The following is a 15,929-nucleotide window of genomic DNA, read 5'->3' as shown; positions in this document are numbered from 1 at the left end:
CTCCACATTCAGTGACATACAGCAGTCTCACAGAGAATAAGACACTTTTATAGCCTGTCTGCTATTCTGGCAAGCGCAAAAGTGACGCCAATCAAAGCTTTCAGGTCTGGCTGAACTCATTCAGCAGACGGAGAAACCAAAACAGAGAAGCATCTCAACAAGTCCAAATGTCTCCAAATCCGGTCAGAGCACTACAGGGTGAGATCCTATTTGGCTCAAGTCCAAGGACCTTTCCTGCTGTTTTAATAAGTCGCCTATGCCTCCTCACAGCGCGATATCTTTCATGTCCCCTCTACCTCTAAATCGAGTCCATTTCTAACTTTAGTCGGCCGGTGAGTGAGGGTGAATCCAAGGAGAGAGGCTTAAAAAGGCCAAGAGGAAGCCGGAGGACCCTGCCAATTGATGCGCTGTCCTCCTGGAGGCCCTTAATGAGCTTCTGAAGAACGGAGGCTCTTGACAGAGGGTCATACAGTCTTGTTTGCACTCTCCCCTCTGCTTCAGAGGCTAAATAATGACACTTTTATCACTTAAACAGGCCGGGAGAAGACCAAATAGAACATTCCCTAACAGTCACTATACACCACGTGCTATTCTGTTGCAAATTAAAGCAAATAACTGTCCGTTTCCATGGCAGGACAGAGTCCACACTGCAGGGACTGCTGAGAGAGCCACTGGTGTAACTGTGCGCTTTATACCTCTGGTGTAACTGCTCGGACACTATAACGAGCTTTGCATTACAGAGACCAAACTTGTTATTGTTGCTGATGATGACAGTGGAAGATGTTGAGTCTGATCATTTAAATCTGACTTGAATACTATGTTCCTTCAGGTTAAAGCTCAGTCACCCATTTCCATTGTTCACACTTCTCTGAAAACCAATAATGACAAAAATTGATACACAGTTCCCCAGAACTTCACATGCTTCATTTGTGCAGTATACAGCGCATTTTTGCAGTTCTTTCAGTTCGTCCCTATGTGGGGAGGACACCAACTCAAATTTTATTTCATCATACTTAGTAAATTAGGTAGTTTGACTACGAACACAAACTCTGATTTACCTAATAATTGAATAGGCAGCGAGAAAGGTCACATTTCATACATAAATAGGCTCTGTCCAGAACAAAAACAGTCTCCAGACTTTTCGTCTCTTGGGGTTAAATAAGTTACTCAAGGGCAAGTCAAGTGGTTTAAGGAGGAGAGACTGTGCTGTTCTAACAGTTTCTGAATTCAGCTTTTGTAGTGCTGGTGGTTTTAAAGCCCACTCATGATGATGGATTGTTCCAGAGGCATTGGGAAATCCTCACTTTTAGCTTCACAGAACTGAGTAACTGATCATATATACTGTTAAAATGAACTGATCTGTATGTTTATGATCAATTAACAAACGCTCCAGGCTGTTTTCATACACTGTGCACAGCTACGAAAGTAATGCACTATCATTTTCATACATCTCAATCAATTCATATGTAATCCACGTCATTGTGCAGCCAGGACAGGTGATATAGTATAATGGCAATATTATTTATATATTAACTCAAACTGCTTTATATTTAAAGTCAAACTATAACAATATTGGATAGCCATAATCATAAGAACATATTAGCAAAAACAACATAAATATATATATATATATATACAAGCATACATCCAACCACACAGCAATACACGCACGCACGCACACACACACACACACACACACACACACACACACACACACACACACACACACGCAAGTTAGGTCTGGGAGAATAGGAAAGGCTGCTTTTGAAAGTGGACACAGTTGTGGTGGACCTCCACTCATTAGTCAGCTCATTCCAGAGAGCAGGACCACAGTATCTGAAGACACCCTCACCAGACCTGGACCACCAGACTTTCATCCAGGAGACCGTGTGAAACCAGATGTCAATGTTGACTTATTTACCGTGCAACTTCCGTACTTAAAAAACAAAAACCACATCGGTAGTTATTTTAACCCAAATCCTGATCTTATACTAAACCTTACCAAGTAGTTTTGTTGCCTAAACAGGTTTTGCACTGCAGAGCCTTGTGCAGGCGCACTCATCACTCGATTCTTTTCAAAATATATCATACGAACCGTTGTATGAGGGTACATGTGAATACTTCAGTGCAAGAATTTGTCATCATATATGAATAAAACTATGTTACACTTTGTTGACAAGTATTCATTGACTAGTGTTGGATGCTACATTGCTATCATTGCACCCAAACATATCAACAAACATTTAGAAATGCCTTAATATCATAGTTTGCTTTGAACAATGAAGTGATTGTATTCTGCATATAGTGAACAAGCTCTAACAGCAGTCACATCAGCACCAACATAACTTTGAGCCTCATGCATTCTTGTGTGGTTATTCCATATACACAAGAGTGTGAGAGCACAAGTGTGTGCCTTGTATACACACTCTCAACCTAAGCGTATCTTCTCCATCTCCCCGCGCTGCCTCCTCTTCCTCTCGCTCTCTGTTTTTTCCCGGCAGGCAGATAAACACGATGGGACATTCCGCCCGTTGTCATGGAAACGCTGAGAAAGCACAGCTGGGCGGGAGAATATGAGGTAATCTCACCCTGGGGCTGCTGGGTAAATATTGGTCTTAAATAAGGAGTAAAACCCCAAAAGAGGCACACAAACACACACACAGAGACACACACACACCTACAGGGGTTTATCGTCAGAGTGGAAACACACAGGACAGACCTTCACTTAGAGACTCATAATGGCCCGTTTCCTGCTCTGCTCTGTTATTATTGGTTACACAGAGTGAAATTAATAATAGTTTGTGGGGTGACTAAATGTTTGTGGAAGTAAACAGAAAAAGGTTTTGACAGCAACAACCTCAGTGTTAAACCAAAAATGTTGTCAAGATGTCTGGATGTGAAGTGGATTTTCTTCATCTTAGAACAAGACTTAATGTTGTGTCTCAAATTATATACTTTTGTAAAACTTGCTATTTTTTTCAGCTTCAGTGAACTGGACTAACTGATCATATTAATACTGTACAAATGAACTGATCCACGAGGATAAGTTCTCCTTTGGCTTGTCCCTTCTGGGAGGTCAGAGGTCATGGTCGGACCAAGAACAATATATCTCTGGAGCTTTGCAGAGATTTGCATTTCAACTGAAGTTGCCATTCACTCATGCTGGTCGACAGGTCACTGATATTGGCTACTAGCTGTTGCTTTTGTTGCCCGTTATGAAGTTAGACCGCTTGATTAACAATACTAACAGCAAGTTTTGGTGACACTTTTTTAATCCGCCATTAGTTTTTAAAGTGCATACGTGTGTTCACACTGACAAGTATGGCAAAATGCAGTGCACAACGAGTACCTGGATGGTGTACTCATGACGTTCTAAAACTTGAGTGTAGAACGCTGAACACCTCTCACCTTCAATGCTCGCTATCTTGGTGACGTAGCGAAAGGATTGAGGAACCACCAAACCGGCAAGAAAATGGCAGAGATGGCTCCTCCTTGTAGAAAACAGGGGGCACACACAAGAAATCAAATGTAAAATCACGTTAATTACTATCAGTTTTAATACAATTGTCAAGTTAGCAAACAAGATGTCAGGTATTTTGTGGAGCAATAACCGCGGCCAAATATTGGTGGTAATGCTCCGTCCGATTGCAATATGCCAATTAAAAGAAGAAGCGATCAAATGTTGCGATCGTCATTTTCGGTAAGTGCAAAACAGGCGTGTTCGATTTGAAACAACACTACTCCATTTAAATTCACGGACTACTTTATCATCTTAGGGGCCACGATGCTAGCGTGGCTGATAAATTCTGTGCATTTCTGGTCAAGACAGGTTATTATGTCATTGCTATATTTCAAATGCAAAGTAGCACTTCAGTCCATGAATTGTAAATGAATTATCTTACAGCACATAGCAGAAAGACAATCTTGACACTACATCGCTATTGTATGTTGAGTCCATATATCATCTTAATACCACGGTAAAATCTAAGCACCGGTAGGCGGCTTGGGAAGAACGGCTGTTGGGAAACATGATTTCACTACTCTCACAGGATCACTGAGGCTGGAAAAAAGTGTGGACTATTAGTATGCAAGTATTGTGTTTATCCTGCTGCTGGAGAAATTGTCATTTAATCGTTTTTTTTTAAATATAGAGATCACTGGAGAACAGTATGTGTTCAGTGTGCTGCTCCAGAGCAGCCAGAGTTGTTCTCACCATGTAAATCTGTCTTCCTCCTCTGGCTCCTTCCTCAGTGTGCTGTAAGAGCACTGCCAAATCTCTCCCACCGCCACTGTAAATCTGAAACGAGACACTCCTCTCTCGTTCTCTTTCATTCTTTCTCTTTCTTTCTCCTTGACACTTTTCTCCCTCTTTTTTTTAATCTCTTGTTTTCATATACATACAGAACGACATTGGCGTAAGAGTGGAGGAACAACTGGTGTGACAAACGCTAGGCAGAGGCAGATTAATGTAGTTGTACAGTAACTGCATATGCAGACTTTTATTTGCACTGTAAGCCTTGTGTACATTGGCAATACTGTCCTTTGTCAGGGTCTCGCCAATTAGGCAAATTTGTAGTTGACAATGTGAGAGGGAGGGAGTCAGTGGGAAGCAGAGGGAGTGAGGGGGATGAGTTTAACTCCTGACCCATCTTCCTCTCCTTCATTGTGTCACTGGGACTCTCTTGGCCTTTCTTTCCTTCTCTCTCCACACCCAGAAGCTGACTCATTGGTTCACTTGTCCCACCTTCCTCTAGGTCCCGCCCTCTGATTGGCTGGACACTTTAACCCTAACCCTTTAACAGCCAGTCACTGGGGTGTTTACACGGCCGGGTGGGCCTGCGAAAGGTAGGGTTCATGTGTGTGGAAGTCGGGTAAACCCCAATACCACATCATATATCTCCTTGCTCTCCCTTGCTACCTCCCTCTCCCAATTCCTCCCCCCCCCCCCCCCCCCCCCTTTCTCCAAAGCTTCACCTCCTACTCGCCAAACCGCTGCAAGCCCTCAGCCCCTCCTTTCCAAATTACCCTTGTTCACTTAACGCAACCTCTTTGCTCTCCCTCTCCACTGCCACACTGAAAACCTCATTGCGCGGCTCCCCCACCCACCGTCACCCATGTCAGCACCTTGCCTCAGCTCTCACACCCCCTCCTCCCACTCCTGGAGTCTGAGTAATGTCTGTGTTTATTTTCTGAAAGAAGGTTACCCACTCTCTGCTGTGTATTTTCAGGGTGCCATGTTTCATTTGTTTTAACACTCATATTTTGAACTCTGGTGTATGCTGAGAAGTCTGAAAGAACGAGGAGACTGACTAAGCTGACAACAGTATTTTGGTCACCTGTAAGTGGAGCTCCACTGTTTAAAGTCATGATTCAGTAGAATCAATTCAGTCTGGATTTCTTGGTGTTCGTACTCATCTGTACTGAGTGGATATCCAGCAAATGGAAATGTTTTTCTCTATCTGTGGATGGATCCAGGAGCCTGAAGGCAGATCAAAGCACATAAGCTGAATTACAATTTTACAGTTTCCCAAAACCTTGAGAAACACCTGTTGGAATCATATCATGTTTAAACGCTTACTTCTCTCACAGCTTCAGAACGAAAGTGAACAACGAGCTACAGAGGAGCCATTTTAGAAAATAGCAAGACTTAGGAAAACCCCACTCTGCTCATGTTCACACTGACATGTACACTTACTACAGCATAATGCAGATGATTATAGTTGATATTAGAGATAAAATATGCTTCATAGTTGCTTATGAGGAACCTGCCGCACAGGTTGATTATTTCCAATGCGGAACCTTTTACCTTAAAAGCCAACGGCTATCATTTAAAGCCTATACCCTTTACTCTTATTTTACCACCATGACAAAGTTGTTACTGCACCTGTGTTGTAGCCTTCCAACTCAGTTTCAACATGAAGAACTTCTTGAGCTCTCAAAGTCGCCTTCTGCGAGAGCTGCTCTCTCCAACATGCATCTCTAAACTCATTGGAAGAGTCTTTCTTTTTATGCTAAACACATTTGTCACATGTAGTCTTTTGTAATTAGCGTTATCCTGCTAGCCAGAGTTGGCAGATGGTTCACTGATCAGGGGAGTTTCTTTCATCTTCACGTCAATGACTTTATAAGTGCTTTTCCAGCAATCAGCTCTAACGTACACTTCATAAGCAGCACTTTGGCCACCCAGGTTTTCCTCCCTCTCTCTCTCTCTCTCTCTCTCCTCTCTCTCTCTCTCTGTCTCTCTTTCCAATATGGACCTTTAGCTCTGCCGTTTGACAAGTTTGTCATAAAATTAAAATAATAAAATATTTAGTCGTGTCCTGGGTATTGTTCTGTAAAGCTACATGACTAAATATGAGATCATTCTTTCCACACGCATACGTTTTTTCTCTCCCGCTTTTGGCTTATTTATTTTTCTGTGGTTTTGGGAGGTTGTGACTGAAAGTCTGATGATATACTGTGTGTGTTCCTCTTCTTACCCCTCCCTTCATTACTCCCCTCCACATTTCTGCTCTCTTCTCGATTTATACTCAAAAGGGAGTGATGAAAAATACATTTTTTTTTACGTTAGCTTGTTGTTCCAAAGTAAATCACTGTGTTGACTTTCACACTTATGTGCATGCTCTTATGATTTGGCCTCATTCTTTCAATATTAGCTTTGTCTCTGTGGATGATGTTACTATCATAATAGCTGCATACAGTTAAGATTAAAAATATTTTTCCCCCCTTTTGTCCTTTCCATATTTCCCTAGTGTTTTGGGTGTAGGAGTTACACTGTCTAGACATCTCTGAGCCTCCCATTAACTCCTGATTACAGTGAGCCCTATTAATCTCACTGGCCAGGGCAGTTGCACACACACACACACACACACACACACACACACACACACACACACACACAAACACACAAATGGGCAGACAGAAAATAAGACAGAAAATCAAATAAACTGAAAAGATATGAGGACCATTATGAATTGCAATGTTATTTCTGTGTGAAAAAAAACAGATTTTGTTACCCTGCTTCCAGTCATCATGCTGAACTAAGCTAATCGGCCGTAGCTTCGTATTCAAGGCACCAGTATGCTTCATCCGAACTGCTTGTCAAATGGTTAAAAAGCTTCGGGAAGCCACTCCACACACACCTTTCATACGTCATAATTCGGGACGCTCTGCACAACAATTTCTGCAACTTTCCAAAACAGCAATCCTACATTCACACCCCAAACAGGTATCCAGCTGTGAGGAGGGGAGAAAGTCAGCAGGGTTTAAACTTCTCTCTCTGGTCGGCTCTCTTCATTCTTTACACAACTAGTTCTCTCACTTTTCACTTCCAGCTATGCACACTTTTGATTTACGACATGGTGGGACGACAAACCTCTTCTCTTCTAGCATGAACCAACCCTAAAAAATATTGAACAATTGTTTTTACTTAAAAATGATGCAGTCTCGCAATTAAGGAAAGCTCAACAGAAGGGCAGTACCTGAAAATAAAATATTCTGTGTTTCCACCTCTGTCCAACTGGAGAATGCGAAACACACACACACACACACACACACACACACACACACACACACACTCAAACAAGTAAAATGATGTCACAAGAAACACCCTTCCGTCGTTGCCAGGGTTACTGAGAGCAGGACGGTGGGTGTCGGGTACCATGGAAACAAACTAACTATGGGAATCCAACTCACCAACCAAAAGCAATGTTTACTTTTGGGGTTAACCGTGTGTGTGCATGAGCCCGTGTATACATGTGTGTGTGAACTCCGATCCCTTGGGAAAGAGTTTAATGCCGGAGCCCGTCTGACTCTGTGTGAGCTCACCTGAGGGAGCATTTAAAAAAGAGATGCAAAGCAGAAGTGCCAAAAATCTCTTGGAAAAGCCTTTGAAAATGCCATAAAGAGATTTCATGGATGTCAGTAGGCCTGTGAGAGATGGGCCTTGACACGACTCAGCCCTGGCTGGGCCGTGATGGAGGATATATGGCCACAGTTGCACGGCTCTGACTGGTGGAACACTTAAGGTTTTATGACCTGCTGCCATTTGAGGCTCAGGGACAGAGCAGAGTGCCGACCACATAACTAATTAGGCCTGGCCAACGGGGGTGTGCATGGATGGGGATTTGTGGATTGTGGGTTGAGGATGTGGTGTGTCTGCATGGGTGAGCCAGTGAGTGCGTGGCATGGGTTGTTGTGTGTGTGTGTGTGTGTGTGTGTGTCCTGAACCTGAAGCATTGCGTCAGGGAGCCGTTTGTTCTCCATAAAGACTTCAGGGGTTCTTTCATGTATGAGCCGCCGGGCCTGGAAACTTTGACACAGGAGATAGACTCACACACAGCCAATCTACACACATTAACACTCACACACATCAGAGACCACTCATTGAGAGGCAGACAGAGGTGAATGAAAAGATAGTCTGGGCCGCTTAACAAAAACAACACTCCTCCTATTGTCCCATATCTCTCGCCCTCCCTCTTCTTCTTCTCTCCAGTGGAGGACCATGAAGATAAACGACCGAGCCTAGATATGAGAGTCCAGTGGCAGGAGAGGGGGGGGGGGGGGGGGTGTCAGGAGTGGAATGTGTGTGAACTGCACACCGCCTCCTATAAATCAGGGAGACAAGTAGGAGGAAGAGAGAAAGCAGGATAGGGGAAGAGGGGGGGGGTCAGAGGGAGTGATAGGAGGAATGACAAGATAAACGAGTGGTGATGGAGGGAGGGGGTACAGGTGCACATGGGCTGGGGATGAATTTGGGCAAAAGAGTGATAAAGACAGAGAGGGGGGGGGGGGGGGGGGGGGGTTCATGGGAGGACAAATGACGATTAACCATTTAAAGTCCACTTGAACTTTTCAGACCACTGTCTTTAAATCTCTACAGTTGAAAGTTGAGGTCGTTCAGAGCCTTCTGGGAGCGACATGTAATGACTTTGTGGTCACAAGTATATTGGAATTTCCAAAAAAAAGTTTTGAAAGCTGTTAAACATCTTCTGCTGAAGTCTAAAATCTTGGTAACATGAGCTTTTATTTATTTGGTGTGTGTGGAAGTTCATTAAGAGCTCAAATGTTATTTCAGCACCACTTTATGAAGTATTTATAGTTTGTAACGATGCCTTTATAAATGGTGAATAAGTAATTTACTATTAAAGATTAGCCATACGGCATAGGAACAACTTTTGGGTTGCAAAGTGGTAAAAATACTTTGGTAATAATGCAGATATAAATATTGGCAATCTATTAAAAGGGAGCGACATGCTTTCTTGATTATGAGTTAGATGAGACGTTTGATACCACTCATGTTTTAACCTTAAAAATATAAACAGTTTCTTGGCTGTGATCAGTTTGTAGGCCAGCAGAGACTCCAGGATGTTAGTCCAGTAGACAACAGCACTTACGAGATATAACGTGTTAATTAGCGAGCTTTAGAGGCGCTAGTAGGCATATCTATTAAACATTGGACAGAGCCAAGTTGCTGTTTCCGGTCTTTATGCTGAGCTAAGCAGCTGCAGCTTCACATTTACTGTACAGACATGTGATATCTTCACATCCAACACTTAATCTAATTAAATAAATACTTGTGGGTTTCTCAACTTACTATAAGCTCTTAAGTCTGCAGTTATGTCAAGTCATTATTTAAGGTTTTAAATTGTAAGGCACATATGTACACGATCAGGTGTGAAAGATGAAGATGAGCCATGTTAATTGCAGCTCCTTATCTGTCCTCCTTAGGAGGCTCCCGATAAGCTCCCCAACTCTTAGCACCTTACATCTAATGAGACTCCCCACTGAAGGCTCCGCGTGTGTGTGTGGGGGGGGGGGCAAAGAAAACACTAAGATCTTTAGACCGTCTCTCAGCACTTTATCACCCGACACCAACTGGCCAGCATGAAAGGGTTTGTTATATGCCACGAAAAACAGGAAATATTTGTGTTAATAATCATCGTCGGGGATAATTTCTTCTAACAAATGCCGCAATGCTGTAGATTTATAAAGTGGAGATGTTTGCAGACCCACTTTGTCTTCAGTTATGTTGAATAAACAATCAAGAATCATGGGCATTTAAAATGATTCTGAATGAAAAATGGAAGCAGGGTCAACTTTTCAAAAATATAGAGCACTTTAATTGGGATGAGAACTGAATATTTAATGTCCATTTCTGTTGGTTTTCATTCAAAGACAGGCAACCCGCCTTCATGTGAAAACAGTCAATGCAACACTGAAGGAAGACAGCACAAATAAGTCCCGACTAATTCCTTCCATGATTTACTTGGGAGTGAAAAACTTCCCCCTTCCATTGCAGCTAATAGTCAAGACAACCTTTTCAAAAAGGCACCCGAGAAAAGAGAAGTTTCTTAACCTGAGCTCATTGTCCAGCCTTCCTTCTTCGGTATACAAGCAAGAGAAAATGCACGTGGATACAGAGCAGTAACATCAACTTAAGCATTTCCCATTTGCCTCTAAACTCAATGCTAAACCCTGGCCTACTTACTCTCAGCACATTGTTTAACATACGAGGTTGACCAGGTTTCTCTCCTGTGTTTTAGTGTCTTTGAAGAAGTTTTGCTCCCCCCACAGGCTGTGTGAGAGAGTTGCAATACAACGAGGGCCGATCTGTTGAGTCTGCTTCCATCCCTTCATGTGCTTTCCCCACCAGCTACAACATGCGACCGTAAAAAGGCTTCTTCTGCAAGCCTGACCCTCCGATCAAATGATTTCAGAGGAGCTCAGAAGAACCCACCAGAAATCCGGCTTGCTAAAAAAAAAACGTGTAATTGTTAAGGCACGTCTGTATATTCCTCCAGAGCCATTGTTGTCATTACTGTTGTATCACCTTTGAATCTCACACACAACTGAACCAATTTCCAAACAGAATATATATTTTAGCTGCTAAATGTCACTTTTCCTCTTCTTCTTGGACTTTGGGGGTTCAGGAACTTCACCAACACTAGATGTGACATCTGAACCAGTATCGTGTCTCCTCTTTTTTCTTGGTTTGTCACTGAGGTAACCGCTGGAGTCACTGCCGTGGACCTCCACGGTAGAGAGCTCAACCACCACCTCCTCCTCTTCCTCTTCTTTCACATGTTTCTTCTTCTTCTTCTTTTTCTCAACAGCTTCATTGCTATTTTCTTCAATGATTGTTCCGTTCAGCTCTGGCGTTGTGCTGCCATCCACTCGGCAGGAAGGTGTACTTGTGACCTCCTCCCCTCTGACTTTGTCTCTCTTCTTTTTTTTCTTCTTCTTGGGGGTGTCTTCAGGAGACTCCTCGGTGGGTTCTGGGTTCGGTTCTGCCTCTGGTGGTTCTGGCTGGTCTGCAGCGACGCCCGACTCTGAGCACTCACCCAAAGCCAGCAGCTCTTGCACCCTGAAACACACACAGACAAAACACAGTAATCAATCAAGGGTTCAACCACACCTTTGAAAATATTATGTAACCAGTTCATACAGTAAAAAAATGGTGAGACGAAGAAAAGTGTCAATCACAAAGTCAATGTTAGATTTCTAAAGAACATAAAAAATACTTTTGACAATATTATTGAGTCAAACAAGGTTTAGTAGTTATTATTCATAATTAATATTATGACGAACGGCTTCGCATACACTGCTTGTTAATTGTTAGCTCCATTTGGACAAGCTAACGTTCTGTAGCTGAGTTAATCAGCAACAGTTTTCATCACAAACATGTAGTCAACTAGTTCCTGCATCAAGTGGAGGTGTGTCTGATCTGCCCAGCAGTTGTATTTGAATCACGTGGCTGCCATACTTTTAAAATTAAAACGCTGACGAGTTGCAGCTTTGTAACAAAAGAGAAGCCAGATTAGTTTTGTTCCCCGTCCCACCACCACCACCACCATCCACACTTACCTGGTCCTGTCCAGCCGCCCTCTGATCAGCAGCACCCCCGCAGCGTCAGTGTCGAGAGCAGTCACCTCGAACTCCATCTCTGCTCCGATTCTCGGCCCCGCGTCCCGCCAGGTCTCCACAGGCACCAGGTTGGGTTTGGGGATGCTGGCGTTGAAGCAGCCGTGCACCAGGCAGCCCACATGGCTCACTGCTAGTTTATTCACTTTACCCTGGGAATAGAAACACAGAAAATATATTTAACTACATGCATAAAAGTGGACCACAGATAAACAATCTTCTTAGGTCATTTTCACAGGCCATAGTCCGTTTGGCTAGTCTAGTTTAGAGGGAAATTGATGCTTTTGGTTAGTTTTCTCTTTAGTCTGGTTTGGTTAATTAATTAAAGCACGCTAAACAATAAAATGAATTTGCTGAAGGGTGTGTACGAAGGGGCAGGGCTAAAGTTTTTGCACTTTGACTTGGCACGGCTCTACCGTGCACATGAATCCCTTCTCCAGTTTATCTCAAATTACTTTATAAATGTTACTATTTTTGTGGGCTTTATTTAGCATACTCTGTACGTGCTTTTCGGGCCACATGTCAAGCAAAAAGTCAGTTCTCTCGCGTTAACCTGTTGTTTACCTGTGTCCATCTCAACAAATGCCTGTGCGGGCCACCTGTGTTTTGGTTCACTTGCTGCAATTGGCTCATATTATGTTCTCGCTGCAATCGAGCCGCAGTGGGGTTCTCTTAGAAACAGTTTGAGACCACGTCTTGTAAGCGGCCTCGGACTAGTTGTTTTGGTTCGCACCAGAGTACGATTATTGATTGTAAGATATTTTCTTTAAGCCTTGATCCTAGAGAGCAACACACCAAGACCAAGACACATGTCAACACTACGAATGGCTGTAAGCCACTCTGGATAACAGAGCATCTGCCCGATCTCACCAGCAGTAAATCTCACCAGCAGTTTCTGTCCTTTTTCGGGCTGAAAGACAATAAAGTTGGCCTCTATGTCCATGTGGATGTAGCCGCTGTCGTCGTAGATGTTTCCATGCCGACCCACTATACTGATGTTTTCATAAGCGAGGGGTACTCCCTTTAGACTGAAAATGTCAAACAGGCCAAGGTGAATTAGTTTGATACAGAACAATACGATATATTATACATACATACATACATACATACATACATGCAAATTGTTGTCACACCAGTTCCATTTAAAAGAAAAAAAAAGCAACTCACAGCAGCCATTTAAGGCCACCTTATTACATTAGATCACTTTAAATTAGACATTAAATCAGGTGTGTTTATCTGATAAAACCAATAGAGATCAGATGGTAAAGTGGTGGGAGCAGGACAGACCTTCTCTGGTGTGTATTTACCGTCAGGCTGACATCCCAGACCAAGTGGTGGAAAGTAACCAAACACATTAACTTCCTACTCTATTACATGTATTGGACTGCTTTAGTGAGTAACTAGATAGTTAACAGATTACAGTTTACATAAGAAGTGTGATGCAATTACATAAATGCACTATAAAGTAGTACAATTAGCTTCACTTCCACGGCTGCGATGATAAATGATGCAAACACAGTAATGCATCAATAATAATCCACATATATAGTATTACACTTACAGGGGGCAGTCTGCTGCACGATTAATAATTTTACTTTTGATACTTTAAATGCATTTGGCGTGTAGTGAATTATAAAATAAAAATAGTTATTACTTTCGGGAGAACTTGAGCAGCTCGGCCTCCAGCTCCTCCTGTATACCGGTCCTCTTCTTGTTCAGGTACATGGGCGGCAGGGCGACGTGTCTCCGGTGCGTGTTCATGACCAGACACGAGTACGGCGCTGACAGCAGCTCGGAGGCGGCTGCGAACGACGGAACAGAGCACGCGACGTTGCCCGCGTGTCTGCCCGGTACGAAGGACTCTTCTGTCAGTTGGGCTTCGGCACTGGCGGCGGTTATTTCACCGGACATATTCACGTGTTTTGGGTCGTCTTCTGCATGCTTGAAGTTCGCCATGCCGTTTAGAAAGACCGGAAGACCGGAAAACACGCAATTTCCGGTTTGGAGAAGGCTAAACAGCTGTCAAGATATTTCTTTATATTGCCGCCTGCTGGTCAGGAGGGGGAATTACAGTTGAAAAATAATTAAAATAGTGACTAAAAAAATGAATCTATTGACCTAATAAATAACAGTTATATCTGCATATTTAAACAAGACGACTTCAATTCAATGTTAAAAAAAAGAATTGTATGTAATAATCATTGCATTCTTTTTATTTAAATAAATAAAGCATGATAGTAACCGAACATATTTATAACTCATCTCGTTAGTAGGCCTGTATGAGTACATCAAAATACCTGCAATGGTTACATTGTTTACTAATAAACATGTAGCTGCATTTAAATATTGTTTGTTGTTGTAGATGTTTTTACAAACCTGTTTGATATGTCATATCTTAATCCATCATACTGTTTTCAAATGCGTGAAATGAAAGTACCAATGTCTCAGAATTGTATTTACTTACTATAAGTTATCATAAAGGCACAAAAACAGTTACCACCCAGCCAACAAGGCAAAGCAGGCGAATGCTTCTTAGCCCCCCAGAGGCCGCTGAATGCCCCAGGTTCACAGTATGGCAATTGGTTTGTGGTAATGTAATTAAGTGTTACTAAATCTAGATTTAAGCTCATTATTTTAGGTGATGCTTTTATTACTAGGTGCATGTAATAATATTTAATTTGGTTAAATCAGACAGAAACACTGGTGGCATGTAATATTCCATCATAGTGATTTTGCACACACTGCACAGGGAATATGAGGAAGAGAGAGAAAGAGTGAAATGTGCCCTAGCAGGGCACACCCAGCAGGTAAATCCGGTGACTCTTCCAGTACAGTCACTCCTGTAATAAACATTCACAGACAAAAAGCTTCTCATACTCTTCAGGACAAAGTTTTAACCAAATGTGTTTTTGAAGTGAAATGCTTGGGACAGTATTTTCATAACTGACATGGATCTTTCCTGTTTTGGAAGCCACTAAAAAATGAGGCGTTTACTCACCAACATGCCCTTTGTTAACTGCGGGGTTACCAAGGATTCTGTAAAGCTGTTCATCTAATAAGAGACGGTCATTGATTCTGTATCCCGTTCTCACCTGCGATGGCACATTAAGATCATTAGGGTGACCTACGGTGTCAATTAGAGCAACTACTGCACGCACGCACGCACACACTCTCACACAGTCTAATATAGTGTTACTGTATTCTGACAGAGCAGCACCACAGGAGGTCACATGATTCAGCATGTCACACACACACACACACACACACACACACACACACACACACACATACACAAACAAACACACACAGACACACACACACACACACACACACACACACAAAGACACACACAGTGCAGATCTGGTGCTCTCTTTGGCGCCATCGCCCCACTCCATACTGTTGTCACAGTGATAAATTGTGACGTGGTTTCTGAGTCAGCAAGAGCTAGTGGCTTCTGCTGCTGTGGCCCTAGTTAACACACACACACACACACACACACACACACACACACACACACTGCGGGGCTTTTTGGAGTAGGCAAACACCATAAGGAGGAAGGTTATTGAACAGCATGATGTTGCCAGAGCAATGGTATATCTACATTAGAGGTCACAGCTGTGTGTCTGTCTGTGTGCATGCATGTGAGTGTGGGTAATAGTGCTTATTGTTGGTTGAGAGGTGGTTTGATAGGTGCTATAAAACAGATTTACTCCATCACTTAACTTTACAATGAGTGTGTGAACCTCGAGCAGAGCCAAAGGTATCCCTGAGTTAAACTGTGGTCGCATAGGAATGCAGTGCTTCCTAAATATTGCTCCATATTGATTATGTTGACAGCGTGGTCTGCAGGTTTTCAATGTGTGATATTGTACACTTGGTTTTTAAGATTTACATGCATTTATCAAAAAATGAAACGTTTAGTGTTTTGGTTAGCATGCTGTGAGTAATAACTCACAACACTTGCTACACTTACTGAAACATGTAAAGTATTTTTCTTTAAGTGTAAT

The 15,929-nt window shown here is 42.6% G+C and overlaps 1 protein-coding gene across 1 annotated transcript; it reads right to left on the bottom strand.

Annotated features, from left to right (window-relative positions):
• Positions 1–10,093: 10,093 nt before the first annotated feature.
• polr1f (RNA polymerase I subunit F) lies at positions 10,094–13,899 on the bottom strand. The gene is made up of 4 exons (XM_076105987.1): positions 13,577–13,899; positions 12,809–12,950; positions 11,866–12,074; positions 10,094–11,365 (listed from the first exon to the last, which is right to left on the bottom strand). The coding sequence occupies exons 1-4, from the start codon at positions 13,876–13,878 to the stop codon at positions 10,888–10,890; spliced, it is 1,131 nt and encodes a 376-aa protein (XP_075962102.1). The 5' UTR covers positions 13,879–13,899; the 3' UTR covers positions 10,094–10,887.
• Positions 13,900–15,929: the final 2,030 nt, after the last annotated feature.

The sequence above is a fragment of the Anarhichas minor genome, unplaced genomic scaffold, assembly GCF_050575085.1.
Source record: "Anarhichas minor isolate MPS153535 unplaced genomic scaffold, ASM5057508v1 ptg000033l, whole genome shotgun sequence".
Taxonomy (NCBI): Eukaryota; Metazoa; Chordata; class Actinopteri; order Perciformes; family Anarhichadidae; genus Anarhichas; species Anarhichas minor.
The sequence above is the reverse complement of the archived record's forward strand: the minus strand, read 5'-3'. Positions and strand labels throughout refer to the sequence as shown.

Bases quoted from the DNA above. Each gene is read 5' to 3' on its own strand.
- polr1f (XM_076105987.1), bottom strand. From the start codon at position 13,878: ATGGCGAACTTCAAGCATGCAGAAGACGACCCAAAACACGTGAATATG. The intron at 12,075-12,808 runs GTGAGATTTACT...TTCTATTCCCAG, and splicing joins AAAAAGGACAGAAACTGCTG to GGTAAAGTGAATAAACTAGC. The intron at 11,366-11,865 runs GTAAGTGTGGAT...TGTGTGTTTCAG, and splicing joins GGGCGGCTGGACAGGACCAG to GGTGCAAGAGCTGCTGGCTT.